Source organism: Hyalella azteca, unplaced genomic scaffold (assembly GCF_000764305.2).
Source record: "Hyalella azteca isolate HAZT.00-mixed unplaced genomic scaffold, Hazt_2.0.2 contig9956, whole genome shotgun sequence".
NCBI lineage: Eukaryota > Metazoa > Arthropoda > Malacostraca > Amphipoda > Hyalellidae > Hyalella > Hyalella azteca.
The window spans coordinates 1-19,447 of record NW_025940012.1 but is presented as its reverse complement, the minus strand read 5'-3'; the positions used below and the strand labels follow the sequence as shown (position 1 = coordinate 19,447).

Sequence of the window (19,447 nt, the reverse complement as noted above, 5' to 3'; positions counted from 1 at the left end):
AGGGTGGTATGTATAGTGCAAGGGGAGGGTGGTATGTATAGTGCAAGGGGAGGGTGGTATGTATAGTGCTGTATATATAGTATGTATAGTGTATAGTCTGTAAGAAGAACTGTGTTAGGGTGGAGTATGTCGGGGCATGAGGGATACGACAACTATGATGGACTGAGAGGTATGACCATGACAGGTTCAACTTTAAATAGTGGTATGTATAATGCAAATAATAAATTTATAATAATATTATAAACATTATAATAAAATCATAATAATAGGCGAAGAAATAATGGTGGCTTGTGGTCCGTTTGGATAGTAAACATTGGTGTTACCTAAAAAAGAAGTCTACTTTAAATGGCCATGTAAGTATATATATATATTGAGCTCCAACGTTGTTGGCGTTAAAATAACGTTGTAAATAGATGAATAACTAAAATAAAAAAGTCAGTTCCAGGTTTAATTAAGTTTAATTAAACAGGTTAAAAGGATTTTTCAAAGGCTTTCAGTAGTGAGCAGTTTCTGGGTTCTTTACCTTATGATATTTATGAGATATATAAAAGATTTTATAATCTGTACTCCATAATATTTCTTTTTCTGCTTTTTGGTGAAGTTTACCATCGAAAAATTTCTCTGAAACAATGAGGTAGAAAACGTTTGATGGCATACTGTGACATATGGCATACTGTGAGTCTGTGACACATGGCATACTGTGACACATGGCATCCTGTGACATAGGGCATACTGTGAGTCTGTGACACATGGCATACTGTGACACATGGCATACTGTGACACATGGCATACTGTGACACATGGCATCATGTGGCATATGGCATACTGTGAGTCTGTGACACATGACATACTGTGACACATGGCATCCTGCGACATACGGCATACTAGCCATACTGTGAGTCTGTGACTCATGGCATACTGTGACACATGGCATCCTGTGACATATGGCATACTAGCCATACTGTGAGTCTGTGACACATGGCATCCTGTGGCATATGGCATACTATGACATCTTCCGTGACATGTCAAGTCTCGATTTGCTCGTCGGCTTGTCCCCTGCTCATCCCAGTTAAAATTTAGGGCAGGGAATAGAGCAGGCCGTCGCCGGCTGCAGAGCCGACGTAGAGACGCGACAGAGCAGCGATAGAGCAGAAATGTCCGCTTTAGAGACGATATCGCCAGCCGCGTATCAGCGCTAATTAGCCTCTGAGTACCTGCCCAGGTGTGCTCTGTCCTGCCGTCACGCAGCCCTTACTGAGCACCGCCTGCTCAAACCTGCCCAACGCCTGCTCTGGGGCNGCGTATCTGCTCTGTACAGCTCCCTGCCGGGCAATCCCAAGTACCAGCGCTAAAACAGCGCAGAGTTCCGTCTCTGCCGAGCTGCTAGAATTTTGTCTCTGTATCAGCCATGGCGCAGCGCAGTTTTAGGGATAAATGGCCGGTTATAGTTTCGCGGCTCCATCCTGCTAAAGCGCGACCAGCCCGGCTAAACCCGGCGCCGGTCTCGGCTCAAAATTTTAACTGGGATGTTATTGCTGGGTATGCTGCCCAATATTGTGTATTAAAAAACTGTTATAAATTCGTTATACGACTACGATTGCTTCATAAGATCATTATTTACCTAAAATAAATACATCTAAAAATATTTTGAGAAGAATAATTTCTAAAGTTGCTATAAAACTGGAAAATATGATTTTCAGCGTAATTTGACCTGAATGTTCAATTTTATAACATGCTTATCGAGTTCATAATTCTTAAATATCAATAATTTATTCAATTATGAACTGTTGAGATGTAAGTCCCAAGTCGAAACGTCTTGTGGTCACCGAAACTTGAAAAAATATAACTCAGTACTCACTGCAGTGAGTGACAGAGAGCGCATTTTTGTCTTCGACGAATACGTGAAGTCACGGACGGACGGACAGACAGACAGACAGACTGACAGACGGACGGACGGACGGACGGACGGACAGACTGACAGACGGACAGACAAACGGACAGACGGACGGACAGACGGACGGACGGACAGACAGGCGGACGGACATGACGAGCACAATAGTGCCTTTTTTCAATAAATGAGAAAATGCGCTAAAATGAACATAAATTTAGATTTTTCATGTACGAGCAGCAAGGATAATTATAGACTTGAAGGGCAAGTCCTACGGAGTGCTTATAATATAATATATATTATATTATATATTATATATAATGTATTATTTATTATATATAATGTTTACCCAGTGTGTATAAATTTTTATTTACTAACACCTTTTACATGCGCCATTTCAGTCAAATATAATTCATATAGTATTTTGAAGTATTTTCCGGATATTTTCGGGCATGTTCCATTACTGTAAAGTGAACGCTGTTATACGTACATAACGAAGTTCAATTTAAGTTCAACTATTTTCGGACATGTTCCATTACTATAAAGTGAACGCTGTTATATGAGACGAAGTTCAATTTAAGTTCAACTATTTTCGGACATGTTCCATTACTTTAAAGTGAACGTTGTTTTATGAGACGAAATTCAATTTAAGTTCAACTATTTTCGGACATGTTCCATTACTATAAAGTGAACGCTGTTATATGAGACGAAGTTCAATTTAAGTTCAACTTTTTTCGGACATGTTCCATTACTATAANCAGGTGGTGGTGGTGGTGGTTGTGGTGATTGTATATGACGATGGTGTGGTTCGTAACTATAGAAACATACCATAACATCACTCCTATATATTCTATTATTTATCTACATGTCTTGTAAGTGACAAACATCCGAACTAGCACTAACTACTAGTATCATGCACGTATTAGCAGCAAGTAAACTAGTTAACCACCTAGTTTGTATATGACGATGGTGTGGTTCGTAACTATAGAAACATACCATAACATCACTCCTATATATTCTATTATTTATCTACATGTCTTGTAAGTGACAAACATCCGAACTAGCACTAACTACTAGTATCATGCACGTATTAGCAGCAAGTAAACTAGTTAACCACCTAGTTTGTAGGAGACCTAAACTAGTAAACTAGCATGTCATTCTTCGTTGGCTAGTGTCTAGTCTTGGCTATTGGTAGTTAATAAAAAATAGTTAATAAAAAATATAAAGTAAATAAAAAAATAAAAAGTTAATAAAAAAACCTTGGCTTATAAGTAAGAAAGAAATTAAGACGTAGTTCAAAGTAAGTAAGAAATGAGAGTAAGAGTTTTAAGTTATTAACTTGAGTAGGAGCCTTAAGTAAGTAATACGTAGCTTGCAAACTAGCACTAGTGTCACTGTATGTCTGGCTTAGTCTATATTTAGTCTAGGTAATAAATAGATTCACTAGTTCCTCTAGCTGTACATCGCTCTAGACGCTCAACCCTGCTACCTATTAGGATATATATGGGCAATTTAACTAATTTATTTAACTAGAGTAGGATAACTATGTATTTATCTAGGATAAATAGGTTATATGCGGCCAATTAGTGATAAGTATGAGGCCAATTAGTGATAAGTATGAGGCCAATTAGTGATAAGTATGAGGCCAATTAGTGATAAGTATGAGGCCAATTGGTGATAAGTATGAGGCCAATTGGTGATAAGTATGAGACCAATTAGTGATAAATATGACAATTATATGCTGATTAGCCTGAATTTAAAGGGTTCCTAGAAGATAAGTAACCTAACCTAACCTACCCTAAATTCCAGCACAAATAACTAACTGCTAATATGAATGCCCCGGTGAATTAATAATCTTATATATAATTGCTACGAACAATGTTCAGTATTTTTACACTGTTCAGATTACACTGATAAAAATAAGTGGTGAAGTTTTTGGCCGGCAACCAGGGGCCATACTTTCAAAACTCGTTAAGTGAACGTTAGTACTTACGCTCTATTTTCTTGTCTATGATTAAGTGAACGTTTAAGTGAACGTAAGTACTTACGCTCTATTTTCTTGTCTATGATTGGTGGATTTTGCTTGAAAGGCCGTCAATGATTGGCTGATGAACTTACGATCACTTAACTTTTTTGAAGTATAGGCTCAGGACTTTCAAAAAAGTTAAGAGATCGTAAGTTCATCAGCCAATCATTGACGGCCTTTCAAGCAAAATCCACCAATCATGGCCAAGAAAATAGAGCGTAAGTACTTACGTTCACTTAATCATAGACAAGAAAATAAAGCGTAAGTACTTACGTTCACTTAATCATAGACAAGAAAATAGAGACTAAGTACTTACGTTCACTTAATCATAGACAAGAAAATAGAGCGTAAGTACTTACGTTCACTTAATTTTTTTTAAGTATAGGTCCTGGAGCACAGGCGTGGAATAAGCTGCTCTTGTTATAAATACGCGCGCCTAGCGGCGCAGCGGCAGTTGCCCACTGGCATCCGTGCAAGTGAGACGTGTTGTTCATGCTTCTGGCTGCCATAATGCATTCATGTCTTTAGTTGAAGACGAAATTAAAAACGCTTGAGCTTCAGGATAGCTTGAGCTTCGCTAATTTATGACAGTGCTTAACTAGCAATCACAAGATTGCAATATTTTGCTTATCCAGAAATTATATTCATTAAGACGAAAATAGACTTTTTCAGCCGACTTATTTTCACATAAACTAATACAAGATTTCCAATACAGGCCGTGTCAACATCTTGCAGAGGTTTTAAGTTATTTATTCTTTTGATAAAATTGCCGGGAAGTAGTAATAAAATTAGTAAGAAATTGCACTTAGTAATACTATTATTGGAAGAAGGGGACGACAGCCTGTAGTTGGTGGCTTGTAATGCGGCGCTAAAGTGGGCATTCCGGCTCCAAAACGGCTATGAATCAAGCATAATGCATAAAATGGGTCATGAACGGCTGCGGTTGAGTCTAAAGTGGGTCAATAACGGCTGCGGTTGAGTCTAAAGTGAGTCATTAACGGCTGCGGTTGACTCTAAGTGGGTCATTAACGGCTGCAGTGGAGTCTAAAGTGGGTCATTAACTGCTGCGGTTGAGTCTAAAGTGGGTCATCAACGGCTGCTGTAGAGTCACTGCTGACGTCAGTTGTGTCGCCGCCTCCTAACAAAATTCGGGGCATGCTTCAGCCTACGCCTCAGAGTCGCTATGTTCGCGTTAGAGTTATTCTGGGTCAGTTGGCCAACTGATCGCAATCAGCGACTAGTCAGAACCTCCTGGCCGACTTTATGGTCTCCTGAGAGTAGGGCAAGAGTTGGCAGAATATAAGTACCAGGCGCTTGTAGCTGTCTGATTCGGGGACCGGAATGTAGACCAAAAAGCGGACATGGGGAAGCTGCATGGTGGACTATGCTTCCCGAGTCTTAGGCGTTCCTTAGTCCAGAGCCGCCCTCGGCTCTAAATTTTGTTAGGGAGCTTCTTCAGTCGCGTCGTCTGTTCTGGTTCCCTCTTTCCTATCCACCTCATCGGCCGCCGCTCAGCGTTGAGTTGTTCTCAAGGAAGGCGGCGGAGTGGCGGCAGTTACGCTCGTCGCTGCCGTCGCTGCAGTCCGGGTGGCGGTCGCAGATTCGGTCTGGCGGGACGCAGGCGCCCAGAGCACACCGCAGACCTGCGCAGGGGGGCGCTTCCACAGGCACCACCGACCCGCTGCCACCCAGAGAGAGAACCTGCAGGAGGGAGGGAGGGAGATTAGAGGAGACATGCCTATCGCTGACTTGGAGACAGAGGACGACGAAGGCGGAGCATCAGCATGACCTTGGACTATATTAGTTTCTGAATAAGGGCGGAAAAGGTTAGAGGAGACTCGCCTATCGACGACTTGGGGACAGAGGACGACGAATGCGGAGCATCAGCTTGACTTTGGACTACATATATTAGTTTCTGAATAAGATCCCGGATTGACCAGTCATGAAAAACTACCCTCAGCAAGTGACAAGCAACAGCATCTTGCAGCAGCTGGCCCAAAGGAGGGCATATATACTGAACACGTCCAACGTTACATCCGGGACCCGAGGGCGAAGTGACCTGCCTAGCGACGACTCGGAGACGGAGGACGACGAAGGCGTCGCATCAGCTTGACCGTGGACTACGAAGTCCTACGAAGCTTATTAGGAGGAAATGGGAATTAGCTGGGGAGAAGATATAGGCTGTAACACGCTACACACCTGGTGTATCCAGGAGCTGTAGGCTGTAACCTTCGTGTAGACGCCTGGTCTGTTGGGTCTGGCGCAGCCGTAGCCGTTGCTTGTCACCCCCACCAACACCCACCGCCCGTCTGCCTCCTGTGGGGGTGGGGGATGAGAGTATAATGTCAATAGTATAATCAATTATGCTATTATAGTATAATCAGTTTATGATATATATAGTCTTTAATCCATAGTTAATCGTTAATAGCACAAGTAGTCACTTGTGCTATTAGATCCAGTACAAACATACGTCATCCAAAGCACTTAATACGCCAGCAAGGATTTAGTAATCAATACGAGAAGGCAGTGTGGGTGACAGGCGGTGTGGGGGTTAGGCTAGTGTGGGTGTGGGTGGGGTTAGGACAGTGTAGGTGACAGGCGGTGTGGAGGTTAGGCTAGTGTGGGCGGCAGGCGGTGTGGAGGTTATGCTAGTGTGAGTGGTGGGTGGTGTAGAGGTTAGGCCAGTGTGTGTGGTAGGCGGTGTGGAGGTAGGGCCAGTGTAGGCGGCAGGCGGTGTGGAGGTTAGGCCAGTGTGTGCGGCAGGTGGTATGGAGGTTAGGCCAGTGTGTGCGGCAGGTGGTGTGGAGGTTAGCCCAGTGTGTGCGGCAGGCGGTGCGGAGGTTAGGCCAGTTTGGCTGGTGGGCGGTGTGGAGGTTAGGCCAGTGTGAGTGGCAGGCGGTGTGGAGGTTAGGCAAGTGTGGGTGGTAGGCGGTGTGGAGGTTAGGCCAGTGTGGGTGACAGGCGGTGTGGAGGTTAGGCCAGTGTGAGTGGCAGGCGGTGTGGAGGTTAGGCCAGTGTGTGCGGCAGGCGGTGTGGAGGTTAGGCCAGTGTGTGTGGCAGGCGGTGTGGAGGTTAGGCCAGTGTGTGCGGCAGGCGGTGTGGAGGTTAGGCCAGTGTGTGTGGCAGGCGGTGTAGAGGTTAGGCCAGTATGTGTGGCAGGCGGTGTGGAGGTTAGGCCAATGTTCGGCCGGCGGTAGGGAGGTTAGGCCAGTGTGTGTGGCAGGCGGTGTGGAGGTTAGGCCAGTGTGTGCGAAAAATGTGAGATTTTATGAATAATAAGTGAGATACGTAGCAGCGCAGCTGCTTTTGCTGTTAACGGGTGCCTGTTAGTAACCTATTGTTCGCCTGCTAGTCGCCCGATAACGGGTTCCTGTTAGTAACCTGTTAGTTGGCTGTTAGTCGCCCGTTAACGGGTGCCTGTTAGTAACCTGTTAGTCGCCTGCTAATCGCCCGTTAACGGGTGCCTGTTAGTAACCTGTTAGTCGCCTGCTAGTCGCCCGTTAACGGGTGACGGGTTCCTGTTAGTAACCTGTTAGTTGGTTGTTAGTCGTCCGTTAACGGGTCCTGTGTACCTGGCACATGAGAGGTCCCCCGCTGTCCCCCAGACACGCGTCGCGTCCCCCACGCAGGTACCCCGCGCAGAACATGTGTTGGGTGACGCGGTACAGCGGCATGAAGAGCGTGCGCCGCTGGCACTCTGCCGTGCTGATCAGCGGCACCTCCACCTCCTGCAGGCTGTCAGCTGGGGGGTGGGGTGGGTCAGGTTAGGGTAGGGTAGGTTAGGGTAGGGTAGGTTAGGTTAGGGTAGGGTAGGTTAGGGTAGGCTAGGTTAGATTAGGTTAGGGTAGGTTAGGTTAGGGAAGTGGTTGGTCAGGTTAGGTTATGTTAGGTTAGGGTAGGTTCGGTTTGGTTAGGTATGGTTATGTTAGGGTAGGTAATATCAGGTTAGGTTAGGTTAGGTTAGGCTAGGTTAGATTAGGTTAGGGTAGGTTAGGTTAGAGTAGGTTAGGTTAGGTTAGGGTAGATTAGGTTAAGTTATGTTAGGTTAAGTTAAGTTAGGTTAGGCTACGTAATGTTAGGTTAGGTTTAGATACTTTTAAATAGGATAGGTAAGTTATGTTAGGTTAGGCTAGGTTCGGTTACGTTAGGTTAGGTTAGGTCAGGTTAGGCTAGGGATTAAGGACTAGGTCATGTTGGGGGTTAGGTTATGCTAGGTTAGGTTAGGTTTGATTAGGCTAGGTGTGGTTAAGTTAGGCTACCCTAACCTCAACCTCCAGCAGGCTGTCAGCTGGGATTGGGTAGGTTAGGTTAGGTTAGGTTAGGGTAGGTTGGGCTAGGTTAGTTTAGGTTTGGTTAGGCTAGGTTAGGTTAGGTTAGGTTAGGTTAGTTTAGGTTTGGTTAGGCTAGGTTAGGTTAAGTTAGGCAACCTAACTTTACCTTAATCTCCTGCAGGCTGTCAGCTGGGGGGTAGTTAGATTAGGTATGGTTAGGTTACTTCAGGTTAAGTTAGGTAATATTAGGTTAGGTTAGGCTAGGATAGGCTAGAGATGAAGGGCTGGGTCTCATTGGGGGTTAGATTAGGTTAGGTTTTGTTTGGGGTTGGTATGCATGATGTTAAGAAGAATGTCATCATATTAGTAATATAAATATATATATTTATATACATATGAATAAAGTTATTTATTTACATGCTTCATAACATAAGGGGTCAGTAGATATGTAGGTATTGTTATATATTTAATAGCATATGGAATATGAATGGAAGTCTCGATATTCACTCCATAAGATAATGGCGTAATGTGTGTAATATACTATATATAGATACCATAGATACTATATACAGAAGAAGATAAATAACTTAAGGAATATAAGATACTCAAAAGTACTATAAATAGAATAAGATAAGATAACTAAGGTAATATAAGATAGGCTACGATACTACAAATAGAATAAGATAAGGTAATTAAAGTAAAATATGATACGAGAAGATACTATAAATATAATAAGATAAGATAGACTCACGGAATATAATATAAAATGCTAGAAATGCAACCTTAAGCTTTACTTAAGGTTGCTAGCCTTTATATAGGCTTCGCTTCCGCCCACGACTGAGCTGTCCCCAGCCCACTAGTTAAGATAAGATAAGATAATAAAATTTAATAGCATAATATAAGATAAGATAAGATAAGCTAAGCTAGACTCACGGAAGATCTTGCCCGCCTCGAACAGCTGTCCCCAGCCCACGAGTGTGCATCGCCGTCCGTCCGTGATGGGGTAGTGGGGTGGGGGGAGGCACACCGGCCGGACGTAGTCCGTGTAGGGCACGGCCTGATGTAGCTGTAGCAGCGCTACGTCGTGGGTGTAGCTAGCGTCGATGTAGCTGGGGGAGGGAGGGGTTAATGGGTGGGTGTAGCTGGGGGAAGGAGGGGTTAATGGGTGGGTGTAGCTGGGGGAAGGAGGGGTTAATGGGTGGGTGTAGCTGTAGCAGCGCTACGTCGTGCGTGTAGCTAGCGTTCATTATTAATATTATTATATTATTGAAATATTTTACATCATTTTTCCAATCCAAATATTTTTTAGAAGAAAATGACTGACACCAATGAACATCACAGCATATCAACGATCGATTTTAATGAGTTACCACTCAAAAATGGCATCTAAGATCACCTTGATAATAAAGAAAAAAATTTTGGATAAGAACATAAGGCTGAGTTCTTTAAATAAAAATTCATTTATTTTAAATGAGTTTGATGACGGTTGAGCTTAGTAAATTGTTTTTTGCAGGTAAATTACACAGTCAGCACGGCTATCATGGTAGCATCTCATTTCTATGGAGACCAAGAGTGAACTCTGGCCTCTGGAAATACCGCTATGACGATTTTTTGCCGTCCTATTTGGGGCCTTTATAACCTCTCTATGCTTCCTAATATGGAGGATAGTGAGGATAACAAAGGGTATAACCTTCGCTGCCATGGGCCATACTTTCAAAACTCGCTAAGTGAACGTAAGTACTTACGCACTATTTTCTTGTCTATGATTGGTGGATTTTGCTTGAAAGGCCGTCAATGATTGGCTGATGAACTTACGATCTCTTAACATTTTTTTTAAGGTATGGGCCCATGTCTATACTTCTTAATATGGAGGATAGTGAGGATAAAAAAGGGTATAACCTTCGCTGCCATGTCTATGCTTCCTAATATGGAGGATAGTGAGGATAAAAAAGGGTATAACCTTCGCTGCCATGTCTATACTTTCTGATATGGAGGATAGTGAGGATAAAAAAGGGTATAACCTTCGCTGCCATGTCTATGCTTCCTAATATATAGTGAGGGTATAAAAGGGTAAACGAAATTTAAAAGCAAATAAAACGTCAAGCAAATTCAACATATCGACATGAAAATGTTTCAAAGTCCAGCTCCATCATCAGTTCGAAAATCTAAAAAATGATTAAAATAATTTTATAACTCAAAATTTAAAGACAGACATAAACCCTAAACAAGGTCTAGCATTTTTTTGTTCTTAGAATTTTCTTATCTTCTTAGAATTTTGACTTATAAAATAATTTTATTAATTTTTAGATTGTCGCACTGATGATGGATTTCGAAAAGTTTTCAATATCGACATGGCGAAATTGATTGACGTTTTCTTTGCTTTTAAATTCCTTGTGAAATTGCGATATGAGCAGACTGATATTATAAGGGTAAACGGGCGGTGGAATGTATGGAGAATGATGGTGAGGGTAAACAAGGGTAAATGGGCAAAGGGAGGGAGGTATAGTGCAGGGGGAGGGTGGTATGTATAGTGCAAGGGGAGGGTTGTTTCCCTGCATATACATGGTTCTGCATATACCCAGTTCTGCATATACCCAGTTCTGCATATACCCAGTTCCCTTCCCAGTTTCCCTGCATATACCCACCCACCTTCCACTCTTTTTCCCGGTCGCTGCGCGAATTCTAACCTTTGCTTCCCTCAGTCCCTCTTCGGGCGCTTATCCGCACGGATCAACCCACGCTGGCCCCTGGCCAGAACCTGACGCTGACTTGCGAAGTGGTGGGACAACCACCGCCGTCCATCACCTGGTACAAGGACAGCCAACCACTGCAAGCTACCGACCGGGTCCTGCTGAGCCAAGGTGATGAGGATTGCGGGGTTACTTATAGAAAGTGAATTTCGCCTGTGAGGCTTTTTAGCTTATATGGGCATTCACATGGAAGCATTTTGTATTTTTTCTCAAAATTTTTGCCATTTTCTTCTTATGAATTTTTTTGTATGATCCTGCGTGAATAAAGAATGAATGAATACTGCGTATGGTGGTGTATGACTAATTACTGGTGTGTTGTGGTAGAGTTGGGTATTCTGATATTCTTATCTCGCTGGATGAGTTGAAATCTGGTGTCATGCATTTCATGAAAAAATTGTACATTTCATATTAAATTGGGAAATTTAAGTTCACATCCTACGTTGATGAAAAATTTCTAGTCCATGAAAAAAAAAACAATCTGAAAACAATCAAATTGAGAACCTATCAGTTTACATCACTAAAATCAATCTTTTTACCAGAAACGTTGATCCGTTGAAGTTTTTTGATTAAACGACAGTTGTAAACGGCAGTAACTTGCGCACACGATTGGGCGAGAAAAGATATCCAGCGAGAAATCAATCTAATTAACTGTGACATTCTTATGTATATATCGTGTCCCAAATCATTATTTTCAGCTATTTTTTGGATGACTACCGATCACGTGGACCGACCACTGACTATTTCATTGTCTCAGGGGAGACCGTCCACCTGCTGACCACTGACTATTTCATTGTCTCAGGGGAGACCGTCCACCTGCTGACCACTGACTAGTTCATTGTCTCAGGGGAGACCGTCCGCCTGCTGACCACTGACTATTTCATTGTCTCAGGGGAGACCGTCCACCTGCTGACCACTGACTAGTTCATTGTCTCAGGGCAGACCGTCCGCCTGCTGACCACTGACTATTTCATTGTCTCAGGGGAGACCGTCCACCTGCTGACCATCGTGTCCGTGACGAAGGAGGACAGTGGCCAATACTCTTGTGCAGCCCTCAACCTGTACGGCAGCGCGTCTAGCAGTACTGACGTCAACGTCGAGGGTGAGTTGTGTGTTCGAGACCGCAAAATGCTGCGAATTTTCTGCGATGTTAAGAATCGGCGACAGGCCTATGGCCTACCAAACGCTGAAACGGCTTTTATTATTATTATTATGGATGCTTTGTTGGAAAAACCACCATTAAACGGTATTACTGGCGTCTCAGTAACCGGCCGGCAAGTGAAAATAAACACCATTAATGCTGTTTTTATTCCAATTTTACGCTAGAAACCCGTGTAACAGCTGAGAAAACGGCAAAACGGTTTATTTACACGGGCGGCTGGTTGCTAGAACGCTGTTAAGACCGTTTTTTCACTGTTTTGTCGAACAGTGTACTTTTCAACCCATTATTATGTCTCCGATGCCCTGATCGTCCATCTGGTCAACAATATCTTAACCACAACCTGTGAATAAATAATTTTATCCCAGTATAATAAACACTTTTACTACTCTTCATGTCTTTGGCACTTACCGCAACTCAAGCCATCAGTAACGTTCTTCACATTCTTTCCTTCGGGTCATCCTCGTTTTCAACATTACCCTGTATATACTATTTGCTTCTAAAGCTTTGATGAAGCGTTATTTAATCAATACCCTAACCACATTCCATATTACCAATACATCGACATAGCCTTATTCCATCAAAAGTATGACCATACACTTTTAAGCCAATATTCCAGCGCCATACCTAAAAAAATTAAGAGGTCGTAAGTTCATTAGCCAAAAAAGCAAGCATTAGCCAAGCAAAATCCACCAATCGTAGGCAAGAAAATAGAGCGTAAGTACTTATGTTAACTTAGCGAGTTTTGAAAGTATGGCCCCTGATCAATTCCTTGAATTTAAACTCTTTCATACAAACCTTGGACGCATATATGCTCATCGATACTTTGATCTCTTCCTATGCCACAAACATCTGACTCATTTCTCTCTCTCCAGGCATCTTAGTTGACCCCAGCTGCTTGGACAACTTCTTCTTCGCGAACTGCGAACTGATCGTGCGAGCGCAGTACTGCAATAACAGCTACTACGCCCGCTTCTGCTGCAGATCTTGTACGCTGGCAGGACAACTTCCTTACCAAGGACCTCACCTGCAGCAGCAGGGTTAAGCCTCGCAGCAATCCTACCTTATCAGGCTCTACCAGCAGCAGGGTTGAGCCTTGCAGCAATCCTACCTTATCAGGGCTGCTGGGATATGTCGTGCAGCATTTCTGATTAACCAGGAGCTCTACATGCACTGCTCCTGCCCTAACGGTTCTGCACCAGCTATGGGTTTAAACCCTGCAACTCACCTGCTTTACCAGCGGCATGGTTAAGACCTGAAGTTTTTCTGCAGGTCTAGGACCTCACCGGCAGCATGGCTAGGTTAAACTCAAGTACCAGCAATAGTATTAATTTGTACATAAATGTTTGCGTTTGTCGGGCGGCCTGGATATTCACTACTAAGGGTTCGTTGAATCTCTTGAGCCATTTTTTGTCTCATCTTAACTCATCCCTTAGTGCAACGTGCGACTAGATCTCAAGGAATCTAGTGCCAGAGTTGATTTGTGCTTCCGTCAGTTGGTGTTAATAGTGCCTGAGCTCTTTAGGTGCTTCTGTCATCTAGTGTCCGAGTTCTTTAGGTGCCTCTGTCATCTGGTGTCCGAGCTCTTTAGTTGCCTCTTTCATCTAGCTTCAGAGCTCTTTAGGTGCCTAAGTGCAGGCGACATGCCATGCTACTTTAAGCCCTTCGTTGTATGGCTCTAATTCTGTTCCCAAGTCAACAGACAACCATGGTCAGCAGTCAGTGTCAGCAGACATCAATGGTCAGTAATCAGTGTAAGTGGACGATTGCTAGCCTCAGCAACTTTAGACTATCTTGACAGATCTTGTATCAATCGAATAGTCTTGGTTGCAAAGGTCGACGTTGCAGATGAAATAAAGTGAATCATCAAATCTTCAAATACCTGTACAACTAACACAATCAAACTAACAACACTCACATGTGCGCAGGTTTAAACTTAAATAAATAATAGGCCTAAATAAGATGAAGACTAGGCCTAACTTAGGTGCCATAAGCTGCGCTTCTGAAGTGCCTTTACTGCCAAACTTTCGCGACTTATTTTGCTTAGAGCTTTTAATGTTAGTTGTATCTTTTTAAGGTTTAGAAATAACTCATAATCTTTAGTTATAATTCCTAAGATGTAACTCATAAGCTGTAGTGCTTCCTTTTCAAGATAGTTCCCATACTCTCCATTTTTCACTATTCCTTCGCCATACCTCGGTAAGATCGCGCCGGAGATTGAAATGCCTGTTGAAGAAAAGTACATAGCTTTGACCTTAGCGTGCGGTAGTCATGCGTGATAACCTTGTCCAGACTTGTAGTGTATGGATGGCAAGTTAACCTTGTCCGTAGCGTGCAGGGTACGGACGGCTAGTTAACCTTGACCGTAACGTGCAGGTTACGGACGGCTAGTTAACCTTGTCCGTAACGTGCAGGGTACGGACGGCTAGTTAGCCTTGCTCGTAACGTGCAGGGTATGGATGGCTAGTTAACCTTGTCCTTAACGTGCAGGTAACCTTGTCCGTAACGTGCAGGGTATGGATGGCTAGTTAACCTTGTCCGTAACGTGCAGGGTACGGATGGCTAGTTAACCTTGTCCGTAACGTGCAGGGTACGGATGGCTAGTTAACCTTGTCCGTAACGAGCAGGGTATGGATGGCTAGTTAACCTTGTCCGTAACGTGCCGGGTATGGTTGGCTAGTTAACCTTGTCCGTAGCGTGCAGGGGTATGGATAGCTAGTTAACCTTGTCCGTAACATGCAGGATTTGTATGGCTAGTTAACCTTGTCCGTAACGTGCAGGGTATGGATAGCTAGTTAAAATTGTCCATAACGTGTAGGGTATGGATGGCTAGCAAATCTGCAAGCCTATTTCGATGAACTTTCTCTAATGACTTTAGTTACATCGTCTTCTCATACGTGAAACTCGTTGATGATTCGCAACAGCCAAACAACAACAAACTTGAACATTCACTTTAATCCCTGAAAAACATCTTCATATCCTGTTTTTATTCAGTCCACGGTCTCACCTCATACTGACTGGTACTTTCATTCCAATGAAACTGTCATCCTATTCACATGCACAAATGGAACTGTCATAATTTTGAAATTTGATATAATGTGCCATCGCTCATTTTTATTATTTATGCAATTTTTTATTTGGAATGATTGTAATGCTTCTGTAGCTTGCATCGTAGTTTAGTGCAGAATAACCTCTCTACCAATAACCTCTGTATCTACCAAACCCGTACTCAGTTTTGCTCCGCTCTATTTCACCACGTAGGCATTCTCATTGTTGGTTCATTTTTATCTATGTCATCAATCGGAAAAATGTTGTCCAAAATATTTGTCGAGAATGATTGTTGAAATGTTTTCATTAATCGCATTCATGCAGTTTGGCATTTAATGTAGTATTTCTATTTTATCAACTATTTGCTTGACTGACCACCTTCAGAGGGACCAATTTCATGATTGCTACAAAAAGTAATAGAGCTCATTTCTTTTATGTGTTTAATTTTCCTTAACTGCAACGATGCGCTGTTTTGAGACACCAGCACTGTTATGCGACACCAGTACTATTTTGTGACACCAGCACTGTTTTGAGACACCAGCAATGTTTTGAGACACCAGCACTGTTTTGAGACACCAGCAGTGTTTTGAGACACTAACACTGTTTTGAGACACCAGCACTGTTTTGAGACACCAGCACTGTTTTGAGACACCAGCACTGTTTTGAGACACCAGCACTGTTTTGAGACACCAGCACTGTTTGGAGACGCCAGCGCTGTTTTGAGACACCAGCACTGTTTGGAGACACCAGCACTGTTTTGAGATACCAGCACTGTTTGGAGACACCAGCACTGTTTTGAGACACCAGCACTGTTTTGACCAACCAGCACTGTTTTGAGACACCAGCACTGTTTTGACCAACCAGCACTGTTTTGAGATACCAGCACTCTTTTGAGACACCAGCACTGTTTGGAGACACCAGCACTGTTTTGAGACACCAGCACTGTTTTGACCAACCAGCACTGTTTTGAGACACCAGCACTGTTTTGACCAACCAGCACTGTTTTGAGATACCAGCACTCTTTTGAGACACCAGCACTGTTTGGAGACACCAGCACTGTTTTGAGACACCAGCACTGTTTTGACCAACCAGCACTGTTTTGAGACACCAGCACTCTTTTTAGACACCAGCACTCTTTTTAGACACCAGCACTGTTTTGAGACACCAGCACCGTTTTGAGACACCAGCACTGTTCTGAGACACCAGCACTGTTTTGAGACACCAGCACTGTTTTGAGACACCATAACACTGTTTTGAGACAACAGCACCCACGTGAGTCGCACGATTTGTCTTGCCCAAAAAGAGCTGGTTTCACCAAGCGCCAGTGAAAATTTACAGACGCGGCAGCTTCTGATTTGGATTACCAGAAGCTGGGGCGACTCTAAATTTTGTTAGGGTACTCACATTATCCCAAAAGTGGTGCCCCTTCTGTCCTGTCAAGGTCACTCTGACCCATTTAGCCCTGGCGAAAGGACGTATTAGTGCTACGATCGGAAAGTGTCATAATTTGCACCACATAACCAAGGCAATTATTTGATCAAGCATTTGAAACAAGCTGATATTCATGGAGCTGAGGCTAGTACAATCGCAACGGGTGACCGGGGTTTGTACTTATAGATAACCGTCCCCCACCCCGCTGCACCTTTCGGTTTGAACTTTTACGTTCGTGTCGGGTACACAATTTATACAAGGAATCTTGTGTAATAGTGAAGAATTTTAGGCCCTTGTATATGTCACCCTGTCTCAGTTTGGCCCTGTATCAGGGATATGTGTAGAAATTATGACACTGTCTGAACATGAAGAATGTGACATATATATTATTTCAAGGTGGATAAATTTCTAGGTTTGGGAGAACTTTTGAGTTGAATTTAAGGAGTTATGAATACTAATTTTATTTTAGAAACGGCTAACTGATACTTGTGAAATTAAAACAGACTTTTTATCGCTGTAAAGTGAATAAATTTCTAGGTTTGGGAGAAACTTCGAGTTGAATTTAAGGAGTTATGAATACGAACTCTATTTTGAGAAACTGCTGAACTAAGGGCTCATCCATTTATTTAGTTAGAATATATTGTGAAGCTGGATTTGGAAGTCAGAAAGTTCATGGAGGTACGTTAAGCGTCAGGTGACATCACCAACACCTCTGCTGGGACGGGACCTTTTACGACAAAGGACAAACAATATGCGAGAGGCACACATAACACAGGCGCTTTTACTGACTGCCCGAAGGTGCCCGGTTTCTGCTGAGAAACCAGACATAGAAAGGTTGGACTGCATCACTTGCTCCTCCCCCCCCCCTCTTGCCTCCCTGTCTCCCCTCCCCGTCAAGTGGCCAGGGCCCATACTTGCAAAAAAAGTTAAGAGATCGTAAGTTCATCCGCCAATAATTGACGGTCTTTCTAGCAAAATTCACCAATCACAGACAAGAAAATAGAGTGCAAAGTACTTACGTTCACTTAGCGAGTTTTGAAAGTATGGCCCCTGGGTACAATCCCATATCGACCGCTCCTGCAACACTACCAGCGGCGAGAAGCAAGCAACAGCATCTTGCATCAGGTGGCCCAAATGAGGGAAGATGAGCGATATATAATCAGAGGCGGCGATCCATCGTGGCCTGGGACTGCTACGTCACAAACAAGTATAAAGAATACTAAAGGTGTGAGTCGGGAACGCAATAAAAACCTCAACAGGTGGGAGGAGGATGCGTAGCCCCTTGTGGTCCCTATATCCCCCGTCACTATAGCCTATCCTCAGTTTATTTGTAGGAAATAATAGAAATAGCTCGTTTTTGCCCTCGATTTTCAAAAATCACTTGTGAAACTGAGACGATAATTTTTACCCGCTATTTTTTGGGAAATTCTACCCGATATTCCAGATTGCCCAGACACAAGTCGGAAGTGTCCGCAGTCCGCTGGATCCGTTCAGACTCTCAGAATTGAACTAACCGCTCTTGTGTGCACTGTTGGAAAAAACGGTCTCACTGGCGTTCTAGTGCCCGGTCGCCCCGTGAAAATAAACTATTTCGCCGTTTTTATCAGATGTTTTACGGATTTCTAGTGTTAAATTAGAATAAAAACGGCGACACGCTGTTTCTTTTCACGTGCCGACCGGCCACTGAAACGCCGGTAATACCGTTAATTGTAATTTTTCTAATCCTGATCCAGTTTGGCCGGACAAAATAGTGTATCAGGGCTACGTTCGCTCTCTGATGGTGATGTACTCGGACCACATAACGCGGGTTCACTCATTGATGTATTTTGCCTTACTTACGCAGGTTAAAACAAACCGTTGGGGACCATTAAAGTTTATTTTTCAGCATATATTCATGATCGATCGAGCTTTTCTCTTCCCATTAATTTTAACTTCAATCTGGAGACTTGAAGTAGGCTTTCGATGACGTTTGTGTTGATAAGTATCTATTATTATTGGTCGGGTTTGACATAGTCTGTCATCAAATATTTTCTTCGAAGTATCTGGAAAGAATGGATGCGTGAAGGGTAACTATGCCAACTTGCACTAGTGAATGAAGCTCCTTACCCTAACCAGAGGCTAGGAGGCAGAGTGAGGCGTTCTATAAATGATAATTTTTTTGGTCTTTAAAATTTATTAGGAATGAGGAATGATCATGATCTAGATAATGTTGATGATGATGATGATGACATGATGATGTTAAAAAATATATATTATGAACAATCAGTTTCAGTTATTATATTTAAGAATGCAATCTGACGGTTATACAGGAAATTAGTACAATAAATCTAGCTCAAACAATCCACAGGGCATCACTCACCCGTGGTAAGGCTCAGCTTAAAGGTACTGATAAAGAAGTGAACGCAACGTAAACTTCATACGCAGTGTGCCAAGTTATTAGAAACAGTTAATTCGACCACGTGGCGAGCGTAAATTCGAATATGAAGATGGGTTGGGGCAGGGTGGCCCAGTGGTTTCAGTTCAGGGCCTATACCTTCAAAAAAAAGTTAAGAGATCGTAAGTTCATCAGCCAATCATTGACGGCCTTTCGAGCAAAATCCACCAATCACAGGCAAGAAAATAAAGCGTAAGTTACGTTCACTTAGCGAGTTTTGAAAGTATGGCCCCAGAGTCCCAGGATTGGAGCAGTGAGTTGCGGGTTCGAGACCGTAACAAGCTGTGAATGTTCTGCGATGTTACGAATCGGAGACAGTCCTACGGTCTAATAAACGCTAAAACTGCTATATTATTATTAATATTATTATTACTATTATTATTGTTTTGTTATTATTATTATTATTATTATTATTATTATTATTATTATTATTATTATTATTA

General features: G+C 42.9%; 1 protein-coding gene and 1 long non-coding RNA gene across 2 annotated transcripts; one reads left to right on the top strand and one right to left on the bottom strand.

Annotated features, from left to right (window-relative positions):
• Positions 1–5,247: 5,247 nt before the first annotated feature.
• LOC108675540 (enteropeptidase-like) lies at positions 5,248–9,727 on the bottom strand. The gene is made up of 5 exons (XM_018163561.1): positions 9,708–9,727; positions 9,119–9,360; positions 7,487–7,656; positions 6,114–6,230; positions 5,248–5,615 (listed from the first exon to the last, which is right to left on the bottom strand). Exons 1-5 carry the CDS (start codon positions 9,725–9,727, stop codon positions 5,412–5,414), a joined length of 753 nt encoding a protein of 250 aa, XP_018019050.1. The 3' UTR covers positions 5,248–5,411.
• A 1,158-nt stretch (positions 9,728–10,885) lies between these two features.
• Positions 10,886–15,574, top strand: LOC108675541. Its single transcript, XR_001931115.2, has 4 exons — positions 10,886–11,046; positions 11,915–12,034; positions 12,967–14,581; positions 14,719–15,574. It is a non-coding gene; the product is annotated as an uncharacterized LOC108675541 (long non-coding RNA).
• Positions 15,575–19,447: the final 3,873 nt, after the last annotated feature.

Bases quoted from the DNA above. Each gene is read 5' to 3' on its own strand.
- LOC108675540 (XM_018163561.1), bottom strand. From the start codon at position 9,727: ATGATAGCCGTGCTGACTGT. The intron at 9,361-9,707 runs GTAATTTACCTG...TCCTTCCCCCAG, and splicing joins ATGATAGCCGTGCTGACTGT to CTACACCCACCCATTAACCC. The intron at 5,616-6,113 runs GTGTGTAGCGTG...TCCCTCCTGCAG, and splicing joins ACAGCTCCTGGATACACCAG to GTTCTCTCTCTGGGTGGCAG.